General features: G+C 45.0%; 1 protein-coding gene across 3 annotated transcripts in view; it reads right to left on the bottom strand.

Moving 5' to 3' along the window:
• Positions 1-3,266: 3,266 nt before the first annotated feature.
• DNM1L (dynamin 1 like) overlaps positions 3,267-27,130 on the bottom strand; it is a 64,968-nt gene continuing 41,104 nt past the window's right edge. For 2 of the 3 annotated variants that reach the window (XM_068278253.1, XM_068278255.1), the window contains exons 10-19: positions 26,004-26,124; positions 23,680-23,835; positions 18,997-19,086; positions 15,645-15,737; positions 14,519-14,563; positions 13,795-13,872; positions 11,363-11,530; positions 10,368-10,477; positions 10,128-10,287; positions 3,267-6,969 (exon numbers count right to left, since the gene is read on the bottom strand). In XM_068278253.1, the coding sequence (XP_068134354.1) occupies positions 6,913-6,969; positions 10,128-10,287; positions 10,368-10,477; positions 11,363-11,530; positions 13,795-13,872; positions 14,519-14,563; positions 15,645-15,737; positions 18,997-19,086; positions 23,680-23,835; positions 26,004-26,124 (1,078 nt within the window). In that variant the 3' untranslated portion in view covers positions 3,267-6,912. The remainder of the gene's footprint in view (positions 6,970-10,127; positions 10,288-10,367; positions 10,478-11,362; positions 11,531-13,794; positions 13,873-14,518; positions 14,564-15,644; positions 15,738-18,996; positions 19,087-23,679; positions 23,836-26,003; positions 26,125-27,130) is intronic. The other variant, XM_068278254.1, reaches the window with a different exon arrangement.

Here is a 27,130-nt window from a genome sequence, read left to right as displayed (position 1 = left end):
ACTGCTCGGGCTTTTTTTCCCCTGATGCTGTGCAAAGCATGATGGGATTTCTGATTTTGTTCTCGTTTTGCTGTTTTGGTGCAATTTTTTTTTTTTTTACATTTTGAATTTGACATTTGAAGCCTAGCGTGTGCAGCTGGGAGGGGTAATCAGGACACAGGATAGTTGGAACTGTGTCTCCTGCTCCTTGTCACCTCCTTTCAACCAAAAAGATGGCTGCCCCCATGAATCACAACATTTGCCTGTTCTTTTAAAACAGGATGGGTAAGAGATTATATTACCTATCTATTTTAATTAACATAACTAATGTAACTTGATGACAGTATGTTTGTTTAGGCTGAAGTTTCCCTTTAAGCGCTAGTGCCGTAATACTCTATGGGCCCGTTCTCACTTGGGCGATATGTGTTAATCGCTGGCGAGTAACGCAAATTGCCAAGCGCAAATTTGTATCCTGCACCACTTTCAGGCGATTTCCCGGCAATTGCTTTTAGTGCTATAATCACGATAGAGAAAAAAAAAAATCGCCAAGTGTGAATGGCGATTTTTTCACGTTAATCACCAGAAATCACCAGAGCAAAACGTTAGCAAAAGCGCTAGCATTTTGCAAGCGTGAATGGGGCCTAACAGAGGACTTTGCTTTCTGTTCTGCTAGCAGAGAGAGATCAAAGCATTCCAAGAATTCACAGCACAATGAGTTCTGCCGACTCTAAAGCAGTGAACTTATCTCAAAATGAGATAGCTCTATTGAAGCGGTTGATGGGTTAAAGTAATCTCAACAGTCTCTTACCTCATCAAATTAAACCACAGCCGCTCAATTTTTGGGATGCTTTCTAGGATTTTAATTCTTATTATGATTTTGGCCATAATTTTACCTGATCTATTCATTCCCAATGCATATTTTTCCCCCTATTTGTTCAAGTTGTTTTTGCCATTTTTTAAAATACCATTTGGCTGTTCAATCGATTAAAATAATATGATCGACACCAGGCTGAAAATGTAAATTGTGTCGATTCAGTAGAGTGGGAAATTTATTGAGGAGGAATCGGCTGTTCTTTCTGCCACTTTCATTCCAGTGCCGATCGCATTACTGTTTAATCATGCACTTTAATCAATTTTACATCAATCATTGATCATTTTGAGCGATAAAAGTATTTGATCAATAATACAAATGAAATCTACCTGATATCACTACCAGTGTGTTGGGCATTTATCAATCTCATCTCAATAGACATCACCCCCCCCCCCCCCCCCTCCCAAAAAAAAATAAAAAGTGTTAAATGTTCTTTCGATTTGATCAGAACTCAGTGAATGTATGGCCGGTAGATCAGAACTCAATGACTGACGGATTCATAAAAACACAATGTATGGCTGGTTGAACAGAACTTGAATATATGGCCAGTTGATCAGAACTCGAATGTATGGCAGGTTGATCGGAACTCAAATGTAAGGCTGATTGAGGAGAACTTGAATGTATAGCCGGTTAATCAAAACTCCATGAATGTATGGCTGATTCAGAAGAACTCAAATGTATGGCTGGTTGATCTGAACACAATGAATGTATGGCCGGTTGATCAAAACTGGATGATGTATGGCCGGTTGATCAAAACTGGATGAATGTATGGCCGGTTGATCAGAACTCAAATGTATGGCCAGTTAATCAGAATTCGAATATATGGCTGGTTGATCATAACTCAAATATACAGCCGGTTGATCAGAACTCAAATATCCGGCCAGTTGATCAGAACTTGATGAATATACGGCCGGTTGATCAGAACTTGATGAATATACAGCCAGTTGATCAGAACTTGATGAATATACGGCCGGTTGATCAGAACTCAAATATCCGGCCAGTTGATCAGAACTTGATGAATATACGGCCGGTTGATCAGAACTCGATGAATATACAGCCAGTTGATCAGAACTTGATGAATATCCGGCCAGTTGATCAGAACTTGATGAATATCCGGCCAGTTAATCAGAACTTGATGAATATACGGCCAGTTGATCAGAACTTGATGAATATACAGCCAGTTGATCAGAACTTGATGAATATACGGCCAGTTGATTAGAACTTGATGAATATACGGCCAGTTGATCAGAACTTGATGAATATCCGGCCGGTTGATCAGAACTTGATGAATATACGGCCGGTTGATCAGAACTTGATGAATATACAGCCAGTTGATCAGAACTTGATGAATATACGGCCAGTTGATCAGAACTTGATGAATATACGGCCAGTTGATCAGAACTTGATGAATATACGGCCGGTTGATCAGAACTTGATGAATATACGGCCAGTTGATCAGAACTTGATGAATATACGGCCGGTTGATCAGAACTTGATGAATATACGGCCAGTTGATCAGAACTTGATGAATATACGACCGGTTGATCTGAACTCAATGAACATATGGTCGGTTGATCAGAACTCGAACGTATAGCTGGTTGATTTGAACTCAATGACTGTATGGCCAGTTGATCAGAACTTAATGAATGTCTCGCTGGTTGATCAGAACTTGATGAATATACGGCCGGTTGATCAGAACTCGAATGTATGGCCGGTTGATCAGAACTCGAACGTATGGCCGGTTGATCAGAACTCGAACATATAGCTGGTTGATTTGAACTCAATGAATGTATGGCCAGTTGATCAGAACTTAATGAATGTCTCGCTGGTTGATCAGAACTTGATGAATATACGGCCGGTTGATCAGAACTTGAACGTATGGCTGGTTGATCAGAACTCGAACGTATGGCTGGTTGATCAGAACTTGATGAATGCATGGCCAGTTGACCAGAACTTAATGAATGTCTCGCTGGTTGATCAGAACTCGAACGAATGGCCGGATGATCAGAACTTGATGACTGTAAGGCCAGTAGGGATAATCAATGAGATGCAAATACTTCTGAAATTATGCAAATATATGCAGCATGAAAAAGGAACAACCAATTTAAATCTGGGTTTAAACTGATTGGTCCATTTTCAAACAGCATACATTTGTATAATAATTTGCATCAACTAGGAAGAATTTGCATATCTTTGATCATCCCCTATGGTCAGTTGATCAGAACTCGTATGGCTAGCTGTATGAAGCTTTGTAGGTCGGTCGGAGGTGGGTACATTTGATAAGTCAAATAACATGCAAACCCCCCCCCCCCACACAGTGTGTCACCTCATGCAGGAGAACCCCATGCTGGCTAAAGGCCATCTTGCAACCCCCGTTTAGCAGCCCATGACAGATGAGTCAGTGAGAGACACACCATTCTGCAGGACCGATTTATTTACAATGATACACAAACATGGCAGAACATACATTAAGTCTCAGTATTGATGTGGCAGCAATTGTTCCCCTCCGTCACATACAGACACAGAACAATAATGGTGACGGGTCCCTATAATGTGTGACACCACCCTGGTGGGAGGAAATATCTCAAGTACAATGCACTGTGCTCAGCTAGAGGGGGGGGGGGGGGGGGAGGGGACATTATACGTGACGTACCACAGTACTTCTTGTATCACCAAGGCAGCTAAACATGCAGCTGTTTCCCTCATATATTCTGCTGTCACAAGATGGCCGACATCTGGCCAATGACGATTATGAACCTGTAGGAGCCACGCCTGGCAGATTGGTAAGTTGCTGTCTTGTGAGAAAATATGCACAGAAAATGTAAACGGTCTCTGAAAGCCAGAAATGTGCAACCTTAGAACAAAAATAAAGGTTTCCCATTGCCTTTAATAATCTCTGTATACATCATCTGAACAAGATGGCCGGTCATCCGTCTGGGGAAACTGGGGGCATCTGAATGCTTCTGTGCAGCCTTACTAATCAGGGGTAATAATTTGTACCATTCATTATGGCTTCTCTATATGACAGGGGAATGCTTACGCCCGGAAATGTGAGGAATAAAGAACTCCGCACACTCCTAGCAACAGGGGTCAGTCCAGCACCTCTGCACTCTCCTAGCAGCAGGGTTAGTGGCTGAGGCTGTCTCCACCACTGTCTGTTAGACACAGGACTACACTTCCCATGATGCCCAGCAGTGACTGTTGTATGTTATACCTGATAACTATGAAGCTGATAGCATGTGCCAGCTCATATGCTGGGTACATATGATGCCATTTCCCATCTGATGAACAAGAACTGGACGATTATTTCTGCCAGGTCTGATCTGCTCCCATTCAACAACGGGGTCGATTTTCAGAAGTTATCACGTGAAAATTGATCCAGTTATCAATCGAGGGCAGTTTGGACATGTACACACAATGCAACTTCCTGTCAGTACACACAATGCAACTTCCTGTCAGATTACCTATATATCGGACAGGAAATTGCATCGTGGGAACCCAGCATAACCTCTGCTGGGCATTGGCCAATAACGGAAAGAGGAGCGTCACAGCAAGTTGGGTTGGTCAATGGCCAAACAATCCTATCTGTACAATCTTACCACATATATGTAGTAAAAAGAGCAATGTATTGAGAATACTCTAAACATGGAAGTGATAACATTGTACAAGAAAGATTGTATGGTGAGTGGCCAATGTAACGTCTGCTGTCAGGAAGTGTGACCATACTGATCGTTTCAGCTGCTTCTTTTAGCTTTATGCATTGTATGGTGGTGCTAACTTCTGCCAGTTCCAGCACTGGCCTCTGGGTGGCAGCACTAAGCTCATTTCAGCAAAGCAGGATCTAGGGAGCACTAAGGTTTGTGGTCTTAGCTGTAAAGACCGTCCATGGGAGGAGTTACCCTACATATCCAGAAAAAGAACCTCCCTTCAGGGGGAGGAGACAGCACTGGAGAAGGCAGCTCTGATTGGTCAGTCAGGCAGCTCAGAAAGCCATGAGTAGAGAGCAGTGTGATGGATGCTTCTCTATCACAAACATGGCGGCCACACATACTGTTCTCTGACATGCGCTATAAATCCTGAACGCCGAGGCTGCTGCTTTATACACATACTGAGCCACCCACGTGGGGAGCATGAAAGTTGTCTCAACAATTCATTACTGACACCAATTTGGGGAACAAGGTCACTTCTGTGGCGCAGTAAGGACTATCTCCCCTCCCCCCTTTCCCCAATTCCAGCACCAGGAAAAAGGGACCAGACTCTGGAATGCCAGTGTGGGAGTCTCTGATGGAAGCAGTCTGCTCATGCCTAGGCAGAAGACTCTGGGCTTCTCACATGGACTTTGTACTGTGCAAGACTCGTTCTTAAAGGACAACTGTAACGAGAGGGATACAGAGGCTGACATATTTATTTCCTTTTAAGCAATACCAGTTCCCTGGCTATCCCTGCTGATCCTCTGCCTCTAATACTTTTAGCCATAGCCCCTGAATAAGCATGCAGCAGATCAGGTTTTTCTGACATTGACAAGATTAGCTGCATGCTTGTTTCTCGTGTGATTCAGACACTACTGCAACCAAACAGATCAGCAGGACAGCCAGGCAACTGGTGGTGTTTAAAAGGAAATAAATATGGCAGCTTCCGTAATCTTCTCACTACAACTGTCATTTAAAGAGAACCACACGGGAAAGAAATATGGAGACTGCCATTACTGACCTGGTTTTCAATGACGTGTTTGGGCTGTCATTCCAATCCTTAGTGCAAGCATGGCCGTCCTGACAGGCCATTAGCTGTATGTGTGTACCACCCTACTGACTCACTAACAGATGAGACTAACAGTCATGGAGCCTGCACCTTTAAAGCAGACCTGAAATCTTGCACAGAAGACAAGGTAACAAAGAGAAATCCACCCTGCAACCTGTCTAATTCTCCCTTTTCAGCAAGTAATAAGCTAGTGTAAAGTGAGCTGTCTGCCGAATTCTGAGCTAATATGTACACACAGGAGGTTAACCCTTTCTGTGTTCCCAGGAAGTAACCACACTGCAGAATCTCAGTATGATTTCTATAAGGTGAAACAAGTTAATGTTTTGTCTTTAAAAGGTTATTATATGCTGTTGCTTATCTTTTAGAGCGGGGGGAGTTCTGAGCTTAGGTCCACTTTCAAGGGATGTGTTACAGAAAAACCTTTCTGGGTGAGTGGACAGAATTAATCTTTGTGATGTATATTTTCCCTTTTTTATAATTGGCATAATCTTTGGATAATTTACCCTGTGTTAGTATACCAGCATGTCATGCCTAGTGATTACACAGCCAGCCCCTGTCCCGCCCTTCGCATTTGATAATGATCTCCTCAGAGAGGACAGTCAGTGCATGGAGATAAAATACCATCAGGGAGGAGCTAGAGAGAAATGGATCATACCATGGGTAGCTGACCACAGAACCGGCACATTATAGGCGGATCTCGAAAAGGGACCAAAATGATGTACGGTAAGTATTATTCACCAAGGCCCACATATAGGACTTAAAGCAACACTAACCAAGTCAACAATGGCAGCCAACATATACGGGCTTTCCCTTTAACATAAGCCTCAGACAGACGCCCAGCGACAGATTCTGCTCACCACAGACAGGAAGTGGTAATATCTCCACATGTTATGGAGAAGTTTTATTTGTGGGGCCACCAAGAAGGAAATATTACCATTCAGTGCAATATTACATGTAATAATATGAGATTCAGGCTACGCCGGGGGCACGATCCTGTACAAAACACGCTGCACCTAAAAATATATTCGTGTGAGGCCAGGCCAGTGAGCGGACTTCCCAGCATGCTCCTCTTCCAGCGCACGTCAGTCAATTACAACAGGAAGTGGGAGGAGGGAAGGGCTGGGTGTAGCATTTATTGTGGGTCGTTTCCTCCTCGCTATACACAGCAGATTCCCTCCAGGAAACGGTCCTCCCGTGTATATATTGTACCCGCTTACAGGATCCGCTTCATAAATAAAATTCTACCCCGAACACGGCAACTCCATCGATTTTCAAGTGAAGAGATTGGTGTGTGGGTGGTGCGATCACCAGAGGTGCGTCTCCCTGATCTCTGCGATGATCTGGCTGGCTCTCTGTAACGCCTGCAGGGAGAATGGAGAAAGTGAGATTGTAGGAAATGAACGCTATGTGTCGCCGGTCGGCCATCTTGTACACAAACAGGTGAAAAAAGTCACAACGGGAAACTGGCATCTTAAAGGGTACCTAAAGCGAGAGGGATATAGAGGCTGCCATATTTATTTCCCTTTTAAACAAGGCTAATTGCCTGGTTGTCCTGCTGACCCTCTGCCTTTAATACATTTAACCATCGATCCTGAACAAGAATGCAGGAGCTCTGACTGACTGGATTAGCTACATGCTTGTTTCAGGTGTGTGACTCAGACACTACTGCAGCCAAAGAGATCAACAACTGGCATTGCTTAAAAGGAAAGTATTATGGAAGCCTCACTTTAGGTTCCCTTTAAAGGATTCCTTAGTCCTAATTTAAATTTCATAATGGCGCTGTGTGTGATACCAGTTGATACCCTTTGACCCGGGCACACTGCGCAGTATGTCCTATTCGGCTGCCTGTGACCTTGCTCACGGCAAGTATGGTCACAGGCAGCCCAATAGGACATACTGCGCATGCACAGTGCAGTATGTCCAGGTCAAAGGGCGCCGACCAAGAAATAAAGAACGGGAGGCATAGCAGGCAAACCAAGGAAGGCACCGCGACACGGGAGGTGCGGGAAGCCTATATGCACACCTCCCCCACACAGCATCAATTTGAAATTTAAGTTCGGGCTAAGGCATCCTTTAATTATGTCTATGAATACCAAGTCCCATCAGAGATGAGGTGCAATCATTTTAGGACTGTGTGCAAATATAGAACACTGCTCAGACCAGGAAACACTGAATATGGTAGGACCAATCAGGGAGGAACATTTTACATGGGGGAGGGGGTACAGCACAAGTGGTTCCATTGCGTTAGTCCTGATATCACTCGTTAATACTGCGCACCAGATAAAGCAAGGCAGCCCATCTTGTACCATGTCCGACCGATACAAGACCAATTTCGGCTCGAGCGCGTTACAGTATCCAATCTGACAAATATTGATGCCTCAAATGAAGTGATGTATGGGCACCTTTACCAGGGCCGGTTCAAACCGTGGAGGCTGCATATGAATGACTAGATAGATGTACAGAGTCTTATTATAGGCAGGATACACAACTTGCATTCAAAACAGATGCGCCAAAATAAACATAATGGAGAATGCTGGCTTCCAAAACCGTTTGCATGCAGAGTGTTCCATACTAGACCCTTCCACCGCGATGAGGTATCCTCATGGAAGGGACCATAACCCTTTAATGACCAAACAGTGTGAACCTGGGCATACCTCATATCATATATACCCCCATATTAAAAACCCCACCCCCGGAGAGCGATCAGCATTAGCAGAGGGGAAGCTTTGGCACGCGACCAATCAGTGAAGGGTGCTAGCACGAGACTGGCCAATCAGAGCCGCACAATGCTCCTTTTGCTAACTGGTGCCTACGGTCTCAGATGCCACTGCTACTGATCTAGCGCAGTGATTGGCCCAATGACAGTGCTGTGGTCCCGCCCCCGCCAGTTAGCAAAAGGAGCAGTGAGGGGCTGTGATTGGCTGGTCTATTGCCATCACTATCGCCCTGCCATGGTGATCTCTCGCCGGTGATGGAGTTTTACCGTAGCATGCCCAATGATGACATAGGGAAGGGCGGAAGGTGCCACCGGCCAAATGAGGACGGGGATATCGGGGATGCATGGATGAGGAGGGTAGTGTGTGGAGAGGAGGCAGGCATCAGGTGGTCCAAACTGCTTGTCCAAATGCCGCCCGAATAATGTGATTCAGGTGGCTTCATGTTAGGCCCGCCCCTGACCTTTACACGCCTACTCTCCAGTGTAATCATCTGTTTTGTCAATGCACCGAGATTGGCTCATTTTGCCTTGTGAACCATACAAGGCCCTGTAACCTCTACTACTCCTACTACACCTACCCAATGTAGAGCGTAGTATGGATACAGAGGTGCCTGGCTCTTCTACTGACCACATATGCTATTGCTCCATTGTTATTGCCTGATGAAGCGGGATCAAACCTGCGAAACACGTTGCATTGTCCCCCAGAGTATGTAAATAAACTTCTTGTATTTGACAAACACATTGGCAATTTTTGTGTCTGCTTTGAGGAGGCAACTCCACCACTGCCTCCTCAGGTTTTAAACTTTTTAGATACTTTTATCCTTTTGGCGCCTCTGTATCCATACTACGTTATATCAAGTACAACCCTGGTGGAGGGGTGTTGCCCCCTTTTCCCCACATCTATGGAGAGTGACTTCTTAATCCTGAGTGGGGTCAGGTCTAATCTCCACACCTGCTTATACAGTGGTTGCCTGAGAGGTAACCCTGCTTTGTGAGTATAGCTTATTACTCTATCATACTTCATTTTGAAGAGACTCTAACAAAAATAGCAGCCTTATTTCTTCTATCCTATAAGTTCCTATACTTGTTCTAATGTGTTCTGGCTTACTGCAGCCTTTTCTAGTTGCACTGTCTCTGTAATATATCTAATCTTTTCTTTGTCAAGCTTTGTCGACCCAGAGAGGAATGCACTGCCTCTGCTGTGATAGGGAGAAGTTATGCATGCCCCCCTATGCTCTCCTGTATGCTGTGTGTATATGAGTCACAGGCAAGGTCTCTGCTCACAGCCAACGTGTCTGCCTCACAGAGCTGTGACCTTGTAAACAGCTGTGAGTGCAGAAAGATCAGTTCAAAGCCAAGACAAGCAGCTAAGGCAACACTGGGAGTAACATTCCAGCAGTCAAGTCACGTTTGAGAGGAGCCTCTGCAAACAGGCACCTGCTCTGATGATGTATTTCCCATTTGGCGGCCATCTTCATGGTTTTCAAAAACAATGAAGAAAACCGTGATTTTATCACCAAGAAAGCAGCGGGGAGCGGCGAAAATGTCACAGAGGGGGATAGGAGAAGACAACAAACAGGCTGGTACGTTTATTTATGCAAGATTTTCACAGTACAAATTCTCTTTAACTACCAGTACATACTACACTATATTTGGCTCTTGGTGTCCCTACTTTGTACTCAATGTATATACACATGCTCTCCCCAATCTGCTAGCACATAAGTCAGTGTTCTGTGGAATCCTGGGTAGGGGCTTTGCTGCAGGACTGGATGTACAGTACAGACAATATGCAGTGAGATGTACCTTGAGCATGTCTGCAGCCTCGTTCCTGCGCTGGGCCATGTCCTCGGACTCTGTGAGCAGGTCCTCCAGCAGCATGGACTTGTACAGCTGACCGACCAGCTCGCTCTGTAGCGTGTCCTTCACGTGGTTCACCAGGAAGTGCATGACTGCCTTTGGCACACTGCAAAAGTTACATAATACCCATAAATAGGAGCAGTCACATGACAGAAGGCAAGGCTCTGATTGGCGGCTTCGCCTCACCTGTCCTGAATGTTCTTCCTCACAATCAGGAAATAGGACTTTATTAGCCGCTCAATTACTTCGCAGTCCCTCTGTTCACGGGCTGAGAGTTTTCTGGCAACTGGCACAGGCTTAGAGAGAAAGAGAAAGAAACAATGTGACGGGGCATTGTAACACAGGCGCGGGCAGCAGGGATGGGTCACCGTGATGCGGGTGGCAGGGACGGGGCATTGTGACAGACCCGGGCAGCAGGGACGGGGCATTGTGACAGACCCGGGCAGCAGGGACGGGTCACTGTGACAGACCAGAGTAGCAGGGACGGGTAACCGTGACAGACACGGGCAGCGGAGACGGGGGCCACTGTGACAGACCCGGGTAGCAGGGACGGAGCATTGTGACAGACGTGGGAAGCAAGGATGGGGAATTGTAACAGACGCGGGCAGCAGGGATGGGTCACTAACAGACGCGGGCAGCAGGGATGTGGGTCACTGTGACAGACACGGGCAGCAGGGACGGGGCATTGTAACAGGTGCGGGCAGCAGGGACGGGGCATTGTGACAGGTGCAAGCAGCAGGGACAGATCACTGTGACAGGTGCAGGAAGCAGAGATGAGTTACTGTAACAGACGCGGGAGGCATACGGAACATTGTGACACAGGAACAGGCAGCAGACATTGGGGCATTGCGCAGAGCCTGGACAAGGTCCTCCAGCACCCAAGGCTGAGACACCAAAGTGCGCCCCTCCATCCCTCCCACCCCAGCCGTCACACAGTGATTGCTATTAGACTGTGAGGCACCCCAGGGCCCCCAACACCTTAATCTCTAGTTGTCTGGCTTGCAGACACTGCCATGTATCCCCTTTTTTTATTTCTCTCTGCTTCAAACACAATTAGGAATTATAGTTCAGTGAGTTGTGTGCCCCCTCCTACACTGCGCCCTGAGGCTGGCGCCTCTCTCGCCTCTGCCTTGGGCCAGCCCTGGCACTGCAACACACGAACATAACTCCCCTGCACTCACCACATCCAGCAGGTTGACGGCGTGGCCCCTCTGGGGGCTCGCCGGAAGCATCGGTGTGGGTCTGGTTCTCTCCTCTGATGCAGACTCTTCTCCTTTAGGTCTCAACATTCCCCTCCAGTTCCCGGTTCCAGCATCGGGGATGTCTGCGGCGCCACCTGCAGCAGCTCCCTGGAATAACAGCATATACATCAGTCGTTCATGTAACAGACATGTTATACAGCAACATGTTAGGATAAAATCCAGAGTCCAGCCACAAGCTGTAAATGTAAATATTGATAATTGTCCTGAGGTTCTGAATGATTTGAGCAGGCAACCACGTGGCCAGGTATATGCGGATAGCAGATGGAGCCCGGAGCCAGCAGCGGACAGGTAAAGTATAGTGCACCAGGTGGGGGTGTGCGTGTTTCATTTGACCGCCGGGCGTTTCATCGCTCGTCCCGATATCTCTCGCCATTACCGCCGCAGCCCGACATCTTGCAGCATGTACGATTGATACATGTAAGCGATTTCGGCCGAAATTGGTTGCATCGTGGATCGGACATGCACTTGCTGGCACCGATTTTCATCTGACTGCGATCATAATTATCAACTCGGATAGTCGATTGACTGCCAAGTCGAGAGATGTGTGGCCACTTTAATTGATCAATTATAGATAGGTCTGCATTATTACAGCTGAAATGTTCTGCAATAGATGAGCCGGCCTGTACCAGCGAGTTAATGACTTTCTTACTGGCCTGGACTGAGGATTTAAAGTGGAGCTGTCAGCCATACTATCTCAGGAAAAAGAAACAAATCTATAAGTAGATAAATACTTGCTCTACTTACATAACAGATGTATTGCAATGTCCACGTTATGATTCCTGCGAATTTTATAAAGGAAAAAGTAGAGAATCCTATTCTAGACAGTTTCCATATTTACTGTGGCTATTTTGAAGCCAGTCGTGATGTAATATCCGCCCTTAGTCTCCTCTGCCTGATTTGCCCGCCCTTCACTATAGAAAATGCATTGTTTCAGCCAGAGAAATATTGGCTAATCAGAGAGGAACAGAGGTGTGGGAGGGGAAAATAGGAGGCAAAGAGGCTTCAGCCAATCAGGCTGTATTAGTTAAGTCTGAGGGGAAGTAGAGAAGCTAAAAAGGACCACCCAGCATGCCCTGCAACTTCTCTTTTGTGTACCAAATTTTCTGTGTACCAAATAAGAGTCAGGTAAACTGGGGAATGATCATTTATCAACAAGAAAAGTAATAGTGATTTTAACATTTGGATTGCCTGATTAGCATCCTTATTACTTGTTTACCAGATAAAAATAAAGAATTGATTTTTGATTTTATGCCCGACAGTTACTCTTTAAGCATTAGGGTATTCTGGTAAATGAGCAACACATAGTAATGTATAGTGATAAGACACAGGCTGTATACAGAACTGACGGCAGCCTCCTGAGATTGATTAGGGAATCCTGCTGGGGAAAAAGGAATAGAAAGACTCGGATGAAGGTTTATAAGTGAACATGCTGGGATGGGATCCGCCATGTCTTGCTACATCTGCCAAATACAAAGTAACCGCCTGCCACCCTGGCTGACAGACTGGAGCAGTGACCACGCCTCTACTCGCTGGCCAACAGTCTAAGCTTACCATCGAGAGACAAGAGCCGCAATCAGAACTACGGCGTCAGATAGGCGAGCCGGCCACACCCACTACACTAAGGAAGACTGCCCCTCATGCAGGGCAGTGCTGAACACACACATGGGGACGCTGGGGGAGGAGGCAGAGTGCACAGTGTTACATTGCCAAAGGGGAGGAGCCACGAAGTGCATACAGGCTCAGTCATGGGAACAGGGGAAGCCAAACACTGCGCATAGCTGCAGCTTTAGGGGAAGGAGCCATGCACAGTACATACAGCTGTAGCCTCAGTCACGGGGTGGGTGGAGCCAAACAGTACACACAGCTACAGCTTGCGGGGGTGGAGCCATGCACGGCCCATACAGCAGCAGCCTTAGGGGAGGAGCCATGCACAGTGCACTCAGCTGCAGCTTTAGGGGAGGAGCCATGCACACAGCTGCAGCCTAAGTCATGCGAGGTGGGGAGCCAAGCACAGCTGCAACATCGGGGAAGGAGCCATGCACAGCATACATATTTTCAGCATCGGGGCGGAGGAGCCATGCAGTGCAGACAGCTGCAGGGGGGAGGAGCCATGTGCAGACAGCTGTGGTGGGGAGCCAAGCACAGCTGCAACATCGGGGGAGGAGCCATGCACAGCATACATATTTTCAGCATCGGGGTGGAGGAGCCATGCAGTGCAGACAGCTGCATTGTCAGGGGGAGGAGCCATGCATAGTGTAGACAGCTGCAGCATTCGGGGAGGAAGGAGTCATGCACAGTGCAATGTCAGTCTTTGCCAGGGGTCACATAGAGATGTCAGCCTGGGCACACACCTTGCCATCAGTCTCAGCAGAGGAAGAAGAAGAGGCCTCCATGGAGGCCGGAGCCAGAGAACCTGGAGGCTTAGAGGACTAGAGAGAAAGAAGCAGAAGAGGATTTATCAGATCACAAGTCACACTAGGCTGTAAAGCTCAGGTGTCAAACTCCAGTCCTGGAGGGCCAGATCCATGCCGGTGTTTAGGATGGACTGAGAAATGGAGAATTGTGTGTTTGATGAACCACATCTTTCCTGATTCAGTAATATCTATTAATTTGAGATGTGCCAAAAATGTTTGAGGACCTTGGCCCTTCAGGAGTGGAGTTCCACATCCCTGCTGTAGAGGGTTAAAGGCCGACCAATCCCAAAACGTCAAAAAATAATACAAGAACTAAAAATAGGCCATTAATACCACTGTGTATCTGTGCCATCATTACAGGCTTGCAGCCCATAATGCAGCCGTACTATCCTACCTGCAATGCCAAGCTGTGGAGTGCAGCCACACCCCCTGGCCACCCATGTGACCAACACGCCACATGCCTCCAGCAGCTTACCAAACCTTCCTCAACTCCCCCCAAACAAAAATACCTATAGTCTGAGTGCTGCAGATCTTTTATCACCATATTCCAGGAAGAATAAAGCGTGGAGAGAAAGCTATGCTATGAAGGACAGAAATACACAGCAAAGGAGATTTTCCAGCCTGTCATATTAAATACGCGGTATCACTCAATCGTCCTCACCTTATCTGTAGATCGAGACCCATCTCTGGCCATTCTATTCCTAGTCTGTAGGCAGAAGATACAGGTCAGGCTTATATAGGATCATACGGCTCACAAATAAAATTATATATCTATACGCACAGTGCTGCCCATAATTATTCACATCCCTGGCAAGTTTTTACTTAAAGCGGAACTGTAAATTTGTTAAAAGCAAACAGTTTCACTTACCTAGGGCTTCCCGAAGCCCCCAGCAGCCGCCCTGTGCCCTCGCCGGTCCTGCCCGAGCCTCCGTTCTCCCGCGCAAGCTACTTTTATTACCGCCGACTTACACGTCAACGGCAACTGCGCCTGCGCACCCCGGGCAATGCAGCGCTTTCTTTGCGTTTCCACCCTCTAGAGCAGCTATAGCGGGCGGGAACGCGAAGAAAGCATCGCATTGCCCGGGGAGCGCAGGCGCAGTTGCAAGTCGGCGTACGAAAGTAGCTCCCGCGGGAGAACGGAAGCTCGGGCAGGACCGGCGTGGGCACAGGACGGCTGCTGGGGGCTTCGGGAAGCCCCAGGTAAGTGAAACTGTTTGCTTTTAACAAATTTACAGTTTGTCCGTGTTTTTTTGTACTGCGCATGTGCGCAGTACAGCCAACCGTTGAGACAGGAGGATGGGCCAGGGAGCAGGGCGGCTGTGTGTGACTGGCAGCGGTGGCAAGGTAATACTACCTAGAGCCTGTTTTTAAACGGGCTTAGGTGTGTGCGTGTGTACGTACATACATACATACATACATGCATGCATATACCGTACACTTATACATAGATCATTCTCATTTATTTATGAGGATTTCTGTCAGATTTCTACTACTTACTGTAAGTGACAGCAACATAGGAAAAAGGTAATTTATGGATCATTTTACTCTGGAAGAAAGCCACTACTTATTTGCATAAATTTATTTTAAATTTTATGATTTTCGCAATAATGGTCCTTTAAATGCAACTTGCACAATAATTTGGAATGCGGTGTACACACATACATACACACACTTATGAAAAAATAATAAAATAAAAAAGCTAATTTTATATAATATACAGATCATTATAAATAATCACATGGCTCATTATATATTGCAGGCTGGAAGACTCGGGAGCTGGTACTGACCTCTATGTTGTTGTTCATCAGGCCGCAGGCATCAGCAAAGTCCGGGTGTTTAGTATTGATGTAAGCCAGTTCGATAGCCACCAAATTGTGGACCTGTATAGAGGGAATGAGACGTTTACACACAGCAAAAACACCAGAGAGGAGATCACTTCCGTCTTGTGATTTAGGCCCCATTTACACTTAATCAGTTGGTATGCGTTAATACGCGTTTTTTCCATAGCAGTGCATTGGGAAGAAGATTTCAGTTAAAACGCGTTAAAGTGAACCAGAGACGAAGCACCCTCATGTATTTTACCATATAGATCAGTGGGAACATTAGAGAAAACACCTACCTTTTTTCAGTTTCATCCCTCACTGCTCAGCTTGCTTCTAATCAGGCAGATAAAATCCCTGACTGAGCATTCAGTCTGGCTTTGCTATAATGACTCAGCTATGATGATTCCTGAGCAGAGCCACAAGGGGGCAGGCTTGGGCTTGAAAAGACACCAGAGATCACAGACTCAGCTATAAATATTCCTGAGCAAAGCCAGACTGAATACTCAGTTGGGGATTTTATCTGGGCTGATTAGAAGCAAGCTGAACAGTTAAAAATGAAACGGAGAGCAGGGTAGGTGTTTTCTCTAATGTCCCCATTAATATATATGGTAAAATACATGAGGGTGCTTCGTCTCGGGTTCACTTTAAGTGTGAAAGGTGCCATAGGAAAACATGGGCATTACTTTGAAAAGGAGTTTTCTTTCAGTTACAACTGAGAGCAACTGATTAAGTGTAAACAGGGCTTAAAGAGAAACCATGACCAAGAATTGACCTTCATCCCATTCAGTAGCTGATACCCCCTTTTACATTAGAATCTATTCATTTTCACAAACAGACCATCAGGGGGGCGCTGTATGGCTGATATTGTGGTGAAACCCCTCCCACAAGAAACTCTGAGGGCCATGGTACTAACAGTTTCCTGTCTGTGACCCTTGTTGCATTGTGGGAAATTGCTGCTGTTTACAGCTGTTTCCAAATACCCAAAAAACAAACAGCAGCTACATCACCTGCCAGCAGGAAAAATGTCACCATGTAATAAATGTCAGAATGTAAATCAGGGATTTAACGATTTCAGCCGCCCGGACGTGATCCTCACGTCCAGGCGGCTGCTCTGGTGCAGTGGCGCTCTTCCGTGCGCGATCGCACCCCCATGTGCCCGTGCTGTCCCTGGTAACCGAGAGATCAGTGAACGGGAACATGGTTCCCGTTCACCGATCCGTGTCCCCTGCAGAAAGACAGACAGTCTTATCAGACACTGCAGCTTTTCTAATAAAAAAAAAAAATTTCCCCGTCCTCCTTGTGCTTCCGGTTAGCGAGAAGCACAAGGAAAAAAAATTAAAAACTCGGTGGCCATCTTGTGGCCAAATAGTAAAACTACATCTACATACATTTTTCAACTCAATTTACACACATTATAACAATAAAAATTAACTGTTTATTTCCCAACACCAAAAACTTACCCAAACAAAATTTTTAATGGAAAAAAAAATTACAATAAAAAAATGAAACAAAAACAAATAGTTACCTAAGGGTCTGAACTTTTTAAATCTGTATGTGAAGGGCGTATACTACAAACATTTTTTAAATTATAAGCTTGTAAATAGTGATGGACACAAAACTGAAAAAATACACCTTTATTTCCAAATAAAATATTGGCGCCATACATTGTGATAGGGAGAAAATTTAAATGGTATAATAACCGAGACAAACGGGCAAATAAAATACATAGGTTTTAATTATGGTAGCATGTATTATTTTAAAGCTATAATGGACGAAAATTGAGAAATAATGAATTTTTCTTCAATTTTTCTCTTAATATTCCTGTTAAAATGCATTTATAAAAAAAATAATTCTTAGCAAAATGTACCACCCAAAGAAAGCCTAATTAGTGGCGGAAAAAACAAGATATAGATCAATAGATTGTGATAAGTAGTGATGAAGTTGTTAGCGAATGAATGGGAGGTGAAAATTGCTCAGATGCATAAGATGAACAATCCCCGCGGGCTGAAATGGTTAAAAGAATTTACAATGGGCTAACACTGACTAAATCATTTATACATAATTATTGTAAAAATAAAGCCCTTTTTTTATTACATTACTTTCACTGGAGTTTCTCTAACTCTACACGCAATGGAATTGCATTCATTTCCGAGGACAAATGTACAATTATCAATGCCAGGAATACAATATACTGTATTTTTCATGCCATAAGACGCACCTAGGCTTAGAGGACAAAAACCTGCTGCATCCCTGGTGCAGGGACCTCTTGTGGAGCTTTGTTCCCACTCACAGCAGTAAACAGTCTGCTTCCCCTTTTGTGCTCAAAAGACAGGATGATTGTGACCAAGTTAGTCGCAGCCCTTTCATCTGCTGGTATACTACCTGGGTCACGGCTTGGCTTCGGATTGGAGGAAGCTAGCAGAGGCGGGGCGCGACAGGGGGAGCCTGTAATAGAGGCTGCAATGCGGAGGAGGCGGAGTAACAAGCCTCATGTAAACAGAGCGCCTAGCGACAAGCAGATTGTCATTAGCCTATTTTCAGAGGGGACAGCAGAGCTCATGGGGGACTGGCAGTGGCTATTGAAAGATAAAGCAGCATGTCATTGTGCACGTGACATGCCTCTGGGTCCTATTAGGATTTAAAAATTCCTCCTCGAGTTCTCTTTAAAGGAGTACTATCGGGAAAAAGTGTAAAATTTAAAATAAATGTAAACACAGACATATAAGTAGTAAGTTTCTTCCAGAGTAAAATGAGCCATAAATGACTTTTCTCCTTTGTTGCTGTCTCAGTAGGTAGTAGACATCTGACAGAACCAATAGGTTGTGGACCAGCTCATTTCCTCATGGGGAATTCTCAGCATGGCCTTTATTCTTTATAAAGGCACTCACTGAAAAGGATTTGTACAAATATGCTGGCCAGCCTCCCTGCTTGCTGCACACTTTTTTCGCAGTTGGACAGGACAACTGCCTTTTACTAAGTTCTTTTGAAAGTAAAGAAAACACAGAGAATCCCCTATGAGGAGATGAGCTGGTCTAAAACCTGTCTGTTCTGTCAGATTTCTACTACCTACTGTAAGTCAAACACACATACAAGAAAAGTAATTTATAGCACATTTTACTCTGGAAAAAAATGTATTTCTTATTTGTATAGGTTTACATGTACTTTAAATTTTACGATTTTAGCGATAGTGGTCCTTTAACAGAGTGTGTGTGCGCAGGAAATGATGTTTATTGAGTATCACCACCATTGAGGAAGTTGCAGAAACCGGAATATAAAATGTAAGGGACGGCTGTAAGGAACGTTCGCAGCGTCTCACCATCTCATTGGTCACTGGAAGGCGGCGGCGCAGCAGTGAAGTCACCACCTCCACGATGGCGTCGTGCAGCTTGGGGAAACGCAGCAGCTCCTGCGGGGGAAGAATAGTTCATACAGGTTATACTGCACATGATTTATAGCATCAAGGTGCTCCTCCTATACAGAGCAGAAACCCTGGCACATGTGGGCAGAGGTCTTGTATGGTGCAGTACTGTGCGGTATCTCGCTTAACCTGACAGCCAATCACAGCTCCCATTCACTAACGGTGCTTGCACATGAGCACCACCTAGTGTTCAGCTAGAGCCAGTGGTGCATGTATGTGAAGGTGTGAGGGAGGCAGCCACAGAGCCACTGCACTACAGAAAACAGCAGCTGTGGCTGGCACAACATACAGGGGAGTGCTGCACAAGTCGCCACTAGCCCTGCAGTCTGCTGTATATGACATATAAAGCATTTCACTAGAAAAACTCATACGTTCCTTATTACTTAACCGCCCTTGGACATCCCCTCCCCCTCAGATTGTAAGCCTATTTGTCAGGGCCCTCTTTCCAGTGTGCTCTTCACCACCACCATATGGAATCAATGACTCGTTTGCTATATTTATCTCTACATTCCATCTGCGCACTATTGTTAAATCACTATTGTGTGTACCTTTGTTTAATGTTGGGTAATAGGTTAGCGATCTAGAAATAGAATGTAATAATACAATGCAGTGTGACCTGTGTGCTGTATATGATGTATACAGTGTTTCTATAAAAGGCAAAGTGACCTTTGTGCTGTATATTATTATTTAGATTGTAAGCCTTTGGCAGGGTCTGTTTCTATAAAACGCGTAGTCAGCTGTGCTGTATATGATCTATACATAGTTGCTATGGAACACGTAGTCACCTGTGTGCTGTATATGGTGTATACAGTGTTTCTATGGAAAGCGTAGTCACCTGTGTGCTGTATATGATGTATACAATGTTTCTATGGAACGCGTAATCAGCTGTGTGCTGTACATGATGTATACAGTGTTTCTATAAAGCGCGTAGTCAGCTGTGCTGTATATGATCTATACTTAGTTGCTATGGAACACGTAGTCACCTGTGTGCTGTATATGATGTATACAATATTTCTATGGAACGCGTAGTCACCTGTGTGCTGTATATGATGAATACAATGTTTCTATGGAACGTGTAGTCACCTGTGTGCTGTATATGATGTATACAATATTTCTATGGAACGCGTAGTCACCTGTGTGCTGTATATGATGAATACAATGTTTCTATGGAACGCGTAGTCACCTGTGTGCTGTACATAATGTATACAATGTTTCTATGGAACGCGTAGTCACCTGTGTGCTGTATATGATGAATACAATGTTTCTATGGAACGCGTAGTCACCTGTGTGCTGTACATAATGTATACAATGTTTCTATGGAATGCGTAGTCACCTGTGTGCTGTATATGATGTATATAATGTTTCTATAGAACGCGTAGTCACCTGTGTGCTGTATATGATGTATACAATGTTTCTATGGAACGCATGGACACCAGTGTGCTGTATATGATGTATACAATGTTTCTATGGAACGTGTAGTCACCTGTGTGCTGTATATGATGTATATAATGTTTCTATAGAACGCGTAGTCACCTGTGTGCTGTATATGATGTATACAATGTTTCTATGGAACGCGTAGTCACCTGTGTGCTGTATATGATGTATACAATGTTTCTATGGAACGCGTAGTCACCTGTGTGCTGTACATGATGTATACAATGTTTCTATGGAACGCAAAGTCACCTGTGTGCTGTATATGATGTATACAATGTTTCTATGGAACGCGTAGTCACCTGTGTGCTGTATATGATGTATATAATGTTTCTATGGAACGCGTAGTCACCTGTGTGCTGTATAGGATGTATACAGTGTTTCTATAGAACGTGTAGTCACCTGTGTGCTGTATATGATGTATACAGTGTTTCTATGGAAAGCGTAGTCACCTGTGTGCTGTATATGATGTATACAATGTTTCTATGGAACGTGTAGTCACCTGTGTGCTGTATAGGATGTATACAGTGTTTCTATAGAACGTGTAGTCACCTGTGTGCTGTATATGATGTATACAATGTTTCTATGGAACGTGTAGTCACCTGTGTGCTGTATAGGATGTATACAGTGTTTCTATAGAACGTGTAGTCACCTGTGTGCTGTATATGATGTATACAATGTTTCTATGGAACGCGTAGTCAGCTGTGTGCTGTACATGATGTATACAATGTTTCTATGGAACGCGTAGTCAGCTGTGTGCTGTACATGATGTATACAATGTTTTTATGGAACGCGTAGTCACCTGTGTGCTGTATATGATGTATACAGTGTTTCTATAAAACGCGTAGTTACCTGTGTGCTGTATATGATGTATACAATGTTTCTATGGAACGTGTAGTCACCTGTGTGCTGTATATGATGTATACAGTGTTTCTATGGAACGCGTAGTCACCTGTGTGCTGTATATGATGTATACAATGTTTCTATGGACCGTGTAGTCACCTGTGTGCTGTATATGATGTATACAATGTTTCTATGGAACGTGTAGTCACCTGTGTGCTGTATATGATGTATACAGTGTTTCTATGGAACGCGTAGTCACCTGTGTGCTGTATATGATGTATACAATGTTTCTATAGAACGTGTAGTCACCTGTGTGCTGTATATGATGTATACAATGTTTCTATGGAACGTGTAGTCACCTGTGTGCTGTATATGATGTATACAATGTTTCTATGGAATGTGTAGTCACCTGTGTGCTGTATATGATGTATACAATGTTTCTATGGAACGCGTAGTCACCTGTGTGCTGTATATGATGTATACAATGTTTCTATGGAACGCGTAGTCACCTGTGTGCTGTACATGATGTATACAATGTTTCTATGGAATGCGTAGTCACCTGTGTGCTGTATATGATGTATACAGTGTTTCTATGGAACGCATGGACACCAGTGTGCTGTATATGATGTATACAATGTTTCTATGGAATGCGTAGTCACCTGTGTGCTGTATATGATGTATACAGTGTTTCTATGGAACGCATGGACACCTGTGTGCTGTATAATGTATACAGTGTTTCTATGGAACGCATAGTCACCTGTGTGCTGTATATGACGTATACAATGTTTCTATGGAACGCATAGTCACCTGTGTGCTGTATATGATGTATACAGTGTTTCTATGGAAAGCGTAGTCACCTGTGTGCTGTATAGGATGTATACAATGTTTCTATGGAACGTGTAGTCACCTGTGTGCTGTATAGGATGTATACAGTGTTTCTATAGAACGTGTAGTCACCTGTGTGCTGTATATGATGTATACAATGTTTCTATGGAACGTGTAGTCACCTGTGTGCTGTATAGGATGTATACAATGTTTCTATGGAACGCGTAGTCAGCTGTGTGCTGTACATGATGTATAAAATGTTTCTATGGAACGCGTAGTCAGCTGTGTGCTGTACATGATGTATACAGTGTTTCTATAAAACGCGTAGTTACCTGTGTGCTGTATATGATGTATACAATGTTTCTATGGAACGTGTAGTCACCTGTGTGCTGTATATGATGTATACAGTGTTTCTATGGAACGCGTAGTCACCTGTGTGCTGTATAGGATGTATACAATGTTTCTATGGAACGTGTAGTCACCTGTGTGCTGTATATGATGTATACAATGTTTCTATGGAACGTGTAGTCACCTGTGTGCTGTATATGATGTATACAGTGTTTCTATGGAACGTGTAGTCACCTGTGTGCTGTATATGATGTATACAGTGTTTCTATGGAACGTGTAGTCACCTGTGTGCTGTATATGATGTATACAGTGTTTCTATGGAACGTGTAGTCACCTGTGTGCTGTATATGATGTATACAGTGTTTCTATGGAACGTGTAGTCACCTGTGTGCTGTATATGATGTATACAGTGTTTCTATGGAACGTGTAGTCACCTGTGTGCTGTATATGATGTATACAGTGTTTCTATGGAACGTGTAGTCACCTGTGTGCTGTATATGATGTATACAGTGTTTCTATGGAACGTGTAGTCACCTGTGTGCTGTATATGATGTATACAGTGTTTCTATGGAACGCGTAGTCACCTGTGTGCTGTATATGATGTATACAGTGTTTCTATGGAACGCGTAGTCACCTGTGTGCTGTATATGATGTATACAGTGTTTCTATGGAACGTGTAGTCACCTGTGTGCTGTATATGATGTATACAGTGTTTCTATGGAACGCGTAGTCACCTGTGTGCTGTATATGATGTATACAGTGTTTCTATGGAAGGTGTAGTCACCTGTGTGCTGTATATGACGTATACTATGTTTCTATGGAAGGTGTAGTCACCTGTGTGCTGTATATGATGTATACAATGTTTCTATGGAAGGTGTAGTCACCTGTGTGCTGTATATGATGTATACAATGTTTCTATGGAATGTGTAATCACCTGTGTGCTGTATATGATGTATACAATGTTTCTATGGAATGTGTAGTCACCTGTGTGCTGTATATGACGTATACAATGTTTCTATGGAACGTGTAGTCACCTGTGTGCTGTATATGATGTATACAATGTTTCTATGGAACGTGTAGTCACCTGTGTGCTGTATATGATGTATACAATGTTTCTATAGAACGTGTAGTCACCTGTGTGCTGTAGTTACTGCAGTGCTGGATGATCCTCTGCATCTCCTCGTGCACCAGCTCCACACATCGCAGACTCGGCTCCTCCAATCGTTTCACTTGTCGCTTTACCAGTAGCTCAAAAGACACCTCTGGGACAAACAGAGCCGGCCGCGGACCCTGAAACAAAACAGGATTTTACTTTAAAGAGAAACCATAACCAAGAAGTGAACTTCATCCCGATCAGTAGCCGATACCCCCTTTTACATGAGAAATCTATTCCTTTTCACAAACAGACCATCAGGGGGCGCTGTAGGACTGATATTGTGGTGAAACCCCTCCCACAAGACACTGAGGATCATGGTCCTGGCAGTTTTCTGTCTGTGAACCTCTTGCATTGTGGGAAATAGCTGTTTACAATGGTTTCCAACTGCCAAAAAAGCATGCAGCAGCTACTTCCACTGACATCACCTGCCAGCAGTAATAATGTAATCACGTGATAAATGTCAGAACGTAAATCAGGGAGAGGAAAGCTTTTACAATGGGCAAACACTGACTAAATCATTTATACATAATTATTGTAAAAATTAAGCACTTTTTTATTACATTATTTTCATTGGAGTTCCTCTTTAAAGAGACTCTGTAACAACAAAAACCTCCCCTGGGGGGTACTCACCTCGGGTGGGGGAAGCCTCCGGATCCTAATGAGGCTTCCCACGCCGTCCTCTGTCCCACGGGGGTCTCGCCGCAGCCCTCCGAACAGCCGGCGACTGTGCCGACTGTCAGTTCAATATTTACCTTTGCTGGCTCCAGCGGGGGCGCTGTGGCGACTTTCGGCACGGAAATAGACGGAAATACCCGATCTCCGTCGGGTCCGCTCTACTGCGCAGGCGCCGGAAACTTGCGCCTGCGCAGTAGAGCAGACCCGACGGCGATCGGGTATTTCCGCCTACTTCGGCGCCGAGAGGCATCAGAGCGCCTGCGCAGGAGCCAGGAAGGTAAATAATGACGTCACCGCTGCCCGGACTGCACGGAGGGCTACAGCGAGACCCCCGAGGGACGCAGGACGGCGTGGGAAGCCTCATTAGGATCCTGAGGCTTCCCCCACCCGAGGTGAGTACCCCCCAGGGGCCGTTTTGGCGTTACAGTTCCTCTTTAAAGGAGCTCTGTTGCGAAAATCTTAAAATTTAAAATACATGGAAACATACAAATAAGAAGTACATTTCTTCCGGAGTAAAATGAGCCATAAATTATTTTTCTCCTATTTTGCTGTCACTTACAGTAAGTAGTAGAAATCTGACATTACCGACAGATTTTGGGCTAGCCCATCTTCTCATGGGGGGATTCTCAGGGTTTTCTTTATTTTTAAAAGCACTTAGTGAATGGCAGTTGCTCTGCCCAACTGCCAAAAAAGTGAGCAGCGAGCAGGGAGGCTGGCCAGCATCTTTGTATAAATCTTTTTCAGGGAGTGTCTTTATAAAGAATAAAGGCCATACTGAGAATCCCCCATGAAGAGATGGACTAGCCCAAAACCTGTCGGCAATGTCAGATTTCTACTACTTACTATAAGTGACAGCAACATGGGAGTGAAGTAATCTATGGCTCATTTCACTCTGGAAGAAATGTACTTTTTACTTGTATGTGTTTTAAATTTTAAGATTCTCGTGACAATTCCTCTTAAAGCAACGCAAATGTACATGGTCAATGCAACAAATTCATCGATGTGGAACAATCATTTCCTCCCTAAACTTGTGGTCCGTTCAGCGAAACGGGGCGAACGGATCTGTTCCAGCGGAGCGATGTGAATGGACCCTTTTGATGCATTAGATTTTAAAAATGTTGAATGCGTCACACCGCTGCAGTGTGAAACAGCCCTTGGTTTCAAAGAAAAAAAAAAAACACAAAAAACATAGAATCACGACATTTATATAAGTTAAAAGGGAGGCGCTAAAGGGAGGTGTGGCCATCAAAACCGCAAAGTCAGTTAACCCTTCACACACTCACATGCAAATCAATCATGCAGGAAGCACTGCCATCCCTGCAGCAGTGTTAAAAGCCGGGGTCCTAGTTACAAAAAAATACATTCTCCTGCATAGTTACATACAACTCATACAGGCTCCTCAGAATTTGTATGTGTCCTCACTCTAGCCCTGCAATGAGCATAGTGCAAACATTCTGTGCATCAAACCAATTCAAAGACTAAAAGCGCACCGATGTCTTTCCCGGGTGACATTGCAGGACAGAGGTAGCACAGACTCGTCGCTAGGCTGCCTTCTGTCGCTATGCGAGGGGGGGGGGGGGTAATAGGGCTCACAGATGTCTCGTGTGTGAGATTGTAGCGAACGTACCGTAGCGTTTCTGATGGCTGTGAGGACATCTATTGTGGTGAGACCGCCCAGCGGATCCACAGACTCCAGCGTCCGCCCGAACGTCTCATGGAAGATGTAGCAGATCCGCGCGCCGCCGCACCTGTGGAGAAAACGTCAGAAGAGACTGAAACACGGGGGATAGGTGAGAACAAGGATCAGCGCGATAAACGTACACTAACACCGACCGAGGACATGAAAGCCATCGCACAACAACAGAGCCCCCCATGACTGCTGATCCAGTGCCAGCTAGCGGCTGTCATTTGCTAGCACAGCTCCCACATCCAGAAAGAATTTTGGGCGTAGTCACATGCAAAGAGTGAAGTGTGATGATGGGTGAAGTGTCAGCAATCCAAATACCAGCCAAAAAAACAATTTTTGATTTTTTTGTTTGTTTTGTTTACAGGAAGTGTAAGAAACCGATTCCTTCGAGGCCCCTCCCTCCATCACAATTGCCACTGTGATGCCAACAAAGAGGGCAGAAAGTTACAATGTCACCCTTCAGCGATTTTGCGGGCCAATCGACCATCTAATTTCAATAAATTTATTAAATCGGATGAAAGCCCGTGCCACGACAAGCATGTCCGATCGCCGATTCAGCTGACGTCAGTTTAACGTATGGGTCAGGCATGCTGGTAAATATCTCAGGCCGTCGTGGGTGATCGGGGGAGTGGCAGTAATGTCATGCAGTATTGGGACGAGTGACACACGTGACGGATCTCCCAGCCTATATACCCCCCAAATGTTAGATGCCCCCTCCCCACGCATTCAAATCTCACACCTGTCCGGCCGACGCAAGTGTCCGGCTGCTGCTTCTTCTTCCACAACCGCATCCCACGTGGCTGCCACAGTGACATCACAAACAGGCCATATACTATGTGTGGCTGCCACGTGGGACGTGAATGTGGGAAAAAAGGAGAGATAAGACCCTTGCGTGGCTGGACAGGTGAGAGATTATAATGCACGGGACTAAGGGGCCTACGTTAACATTTTGGGGGGGGGGACAGCGACGGAGGTGGAGTCATACAAGGCTGATTCGAGACGTCTGTCTCTTGGTCGATCTGGCCATACATCGCTAGATTTATGGATACATTTAAGGTGGCCCAGGA

The sequence above is a fragment of the Hyperolius riggenbachi genome, chromosome 3, assembly GCF_040937935.1.
Source record: "Hyperolius riggenbachi isolate aHypRig1 chromosome 3, aHypRig1.pri, whole genome shotgun sequence".
Lineage (NCBI taxonomy): Eukaryota > Metazoa > Chordata > Amphibia > Anura > Hyperoliidae > Hyperolius > Hyperolius riggenbachi.
The sequence above is the reverse complement of the archived record's forward strand: the minus strand, read 5'-3'. Positions and strand labels throughout refer to the sequence as shown.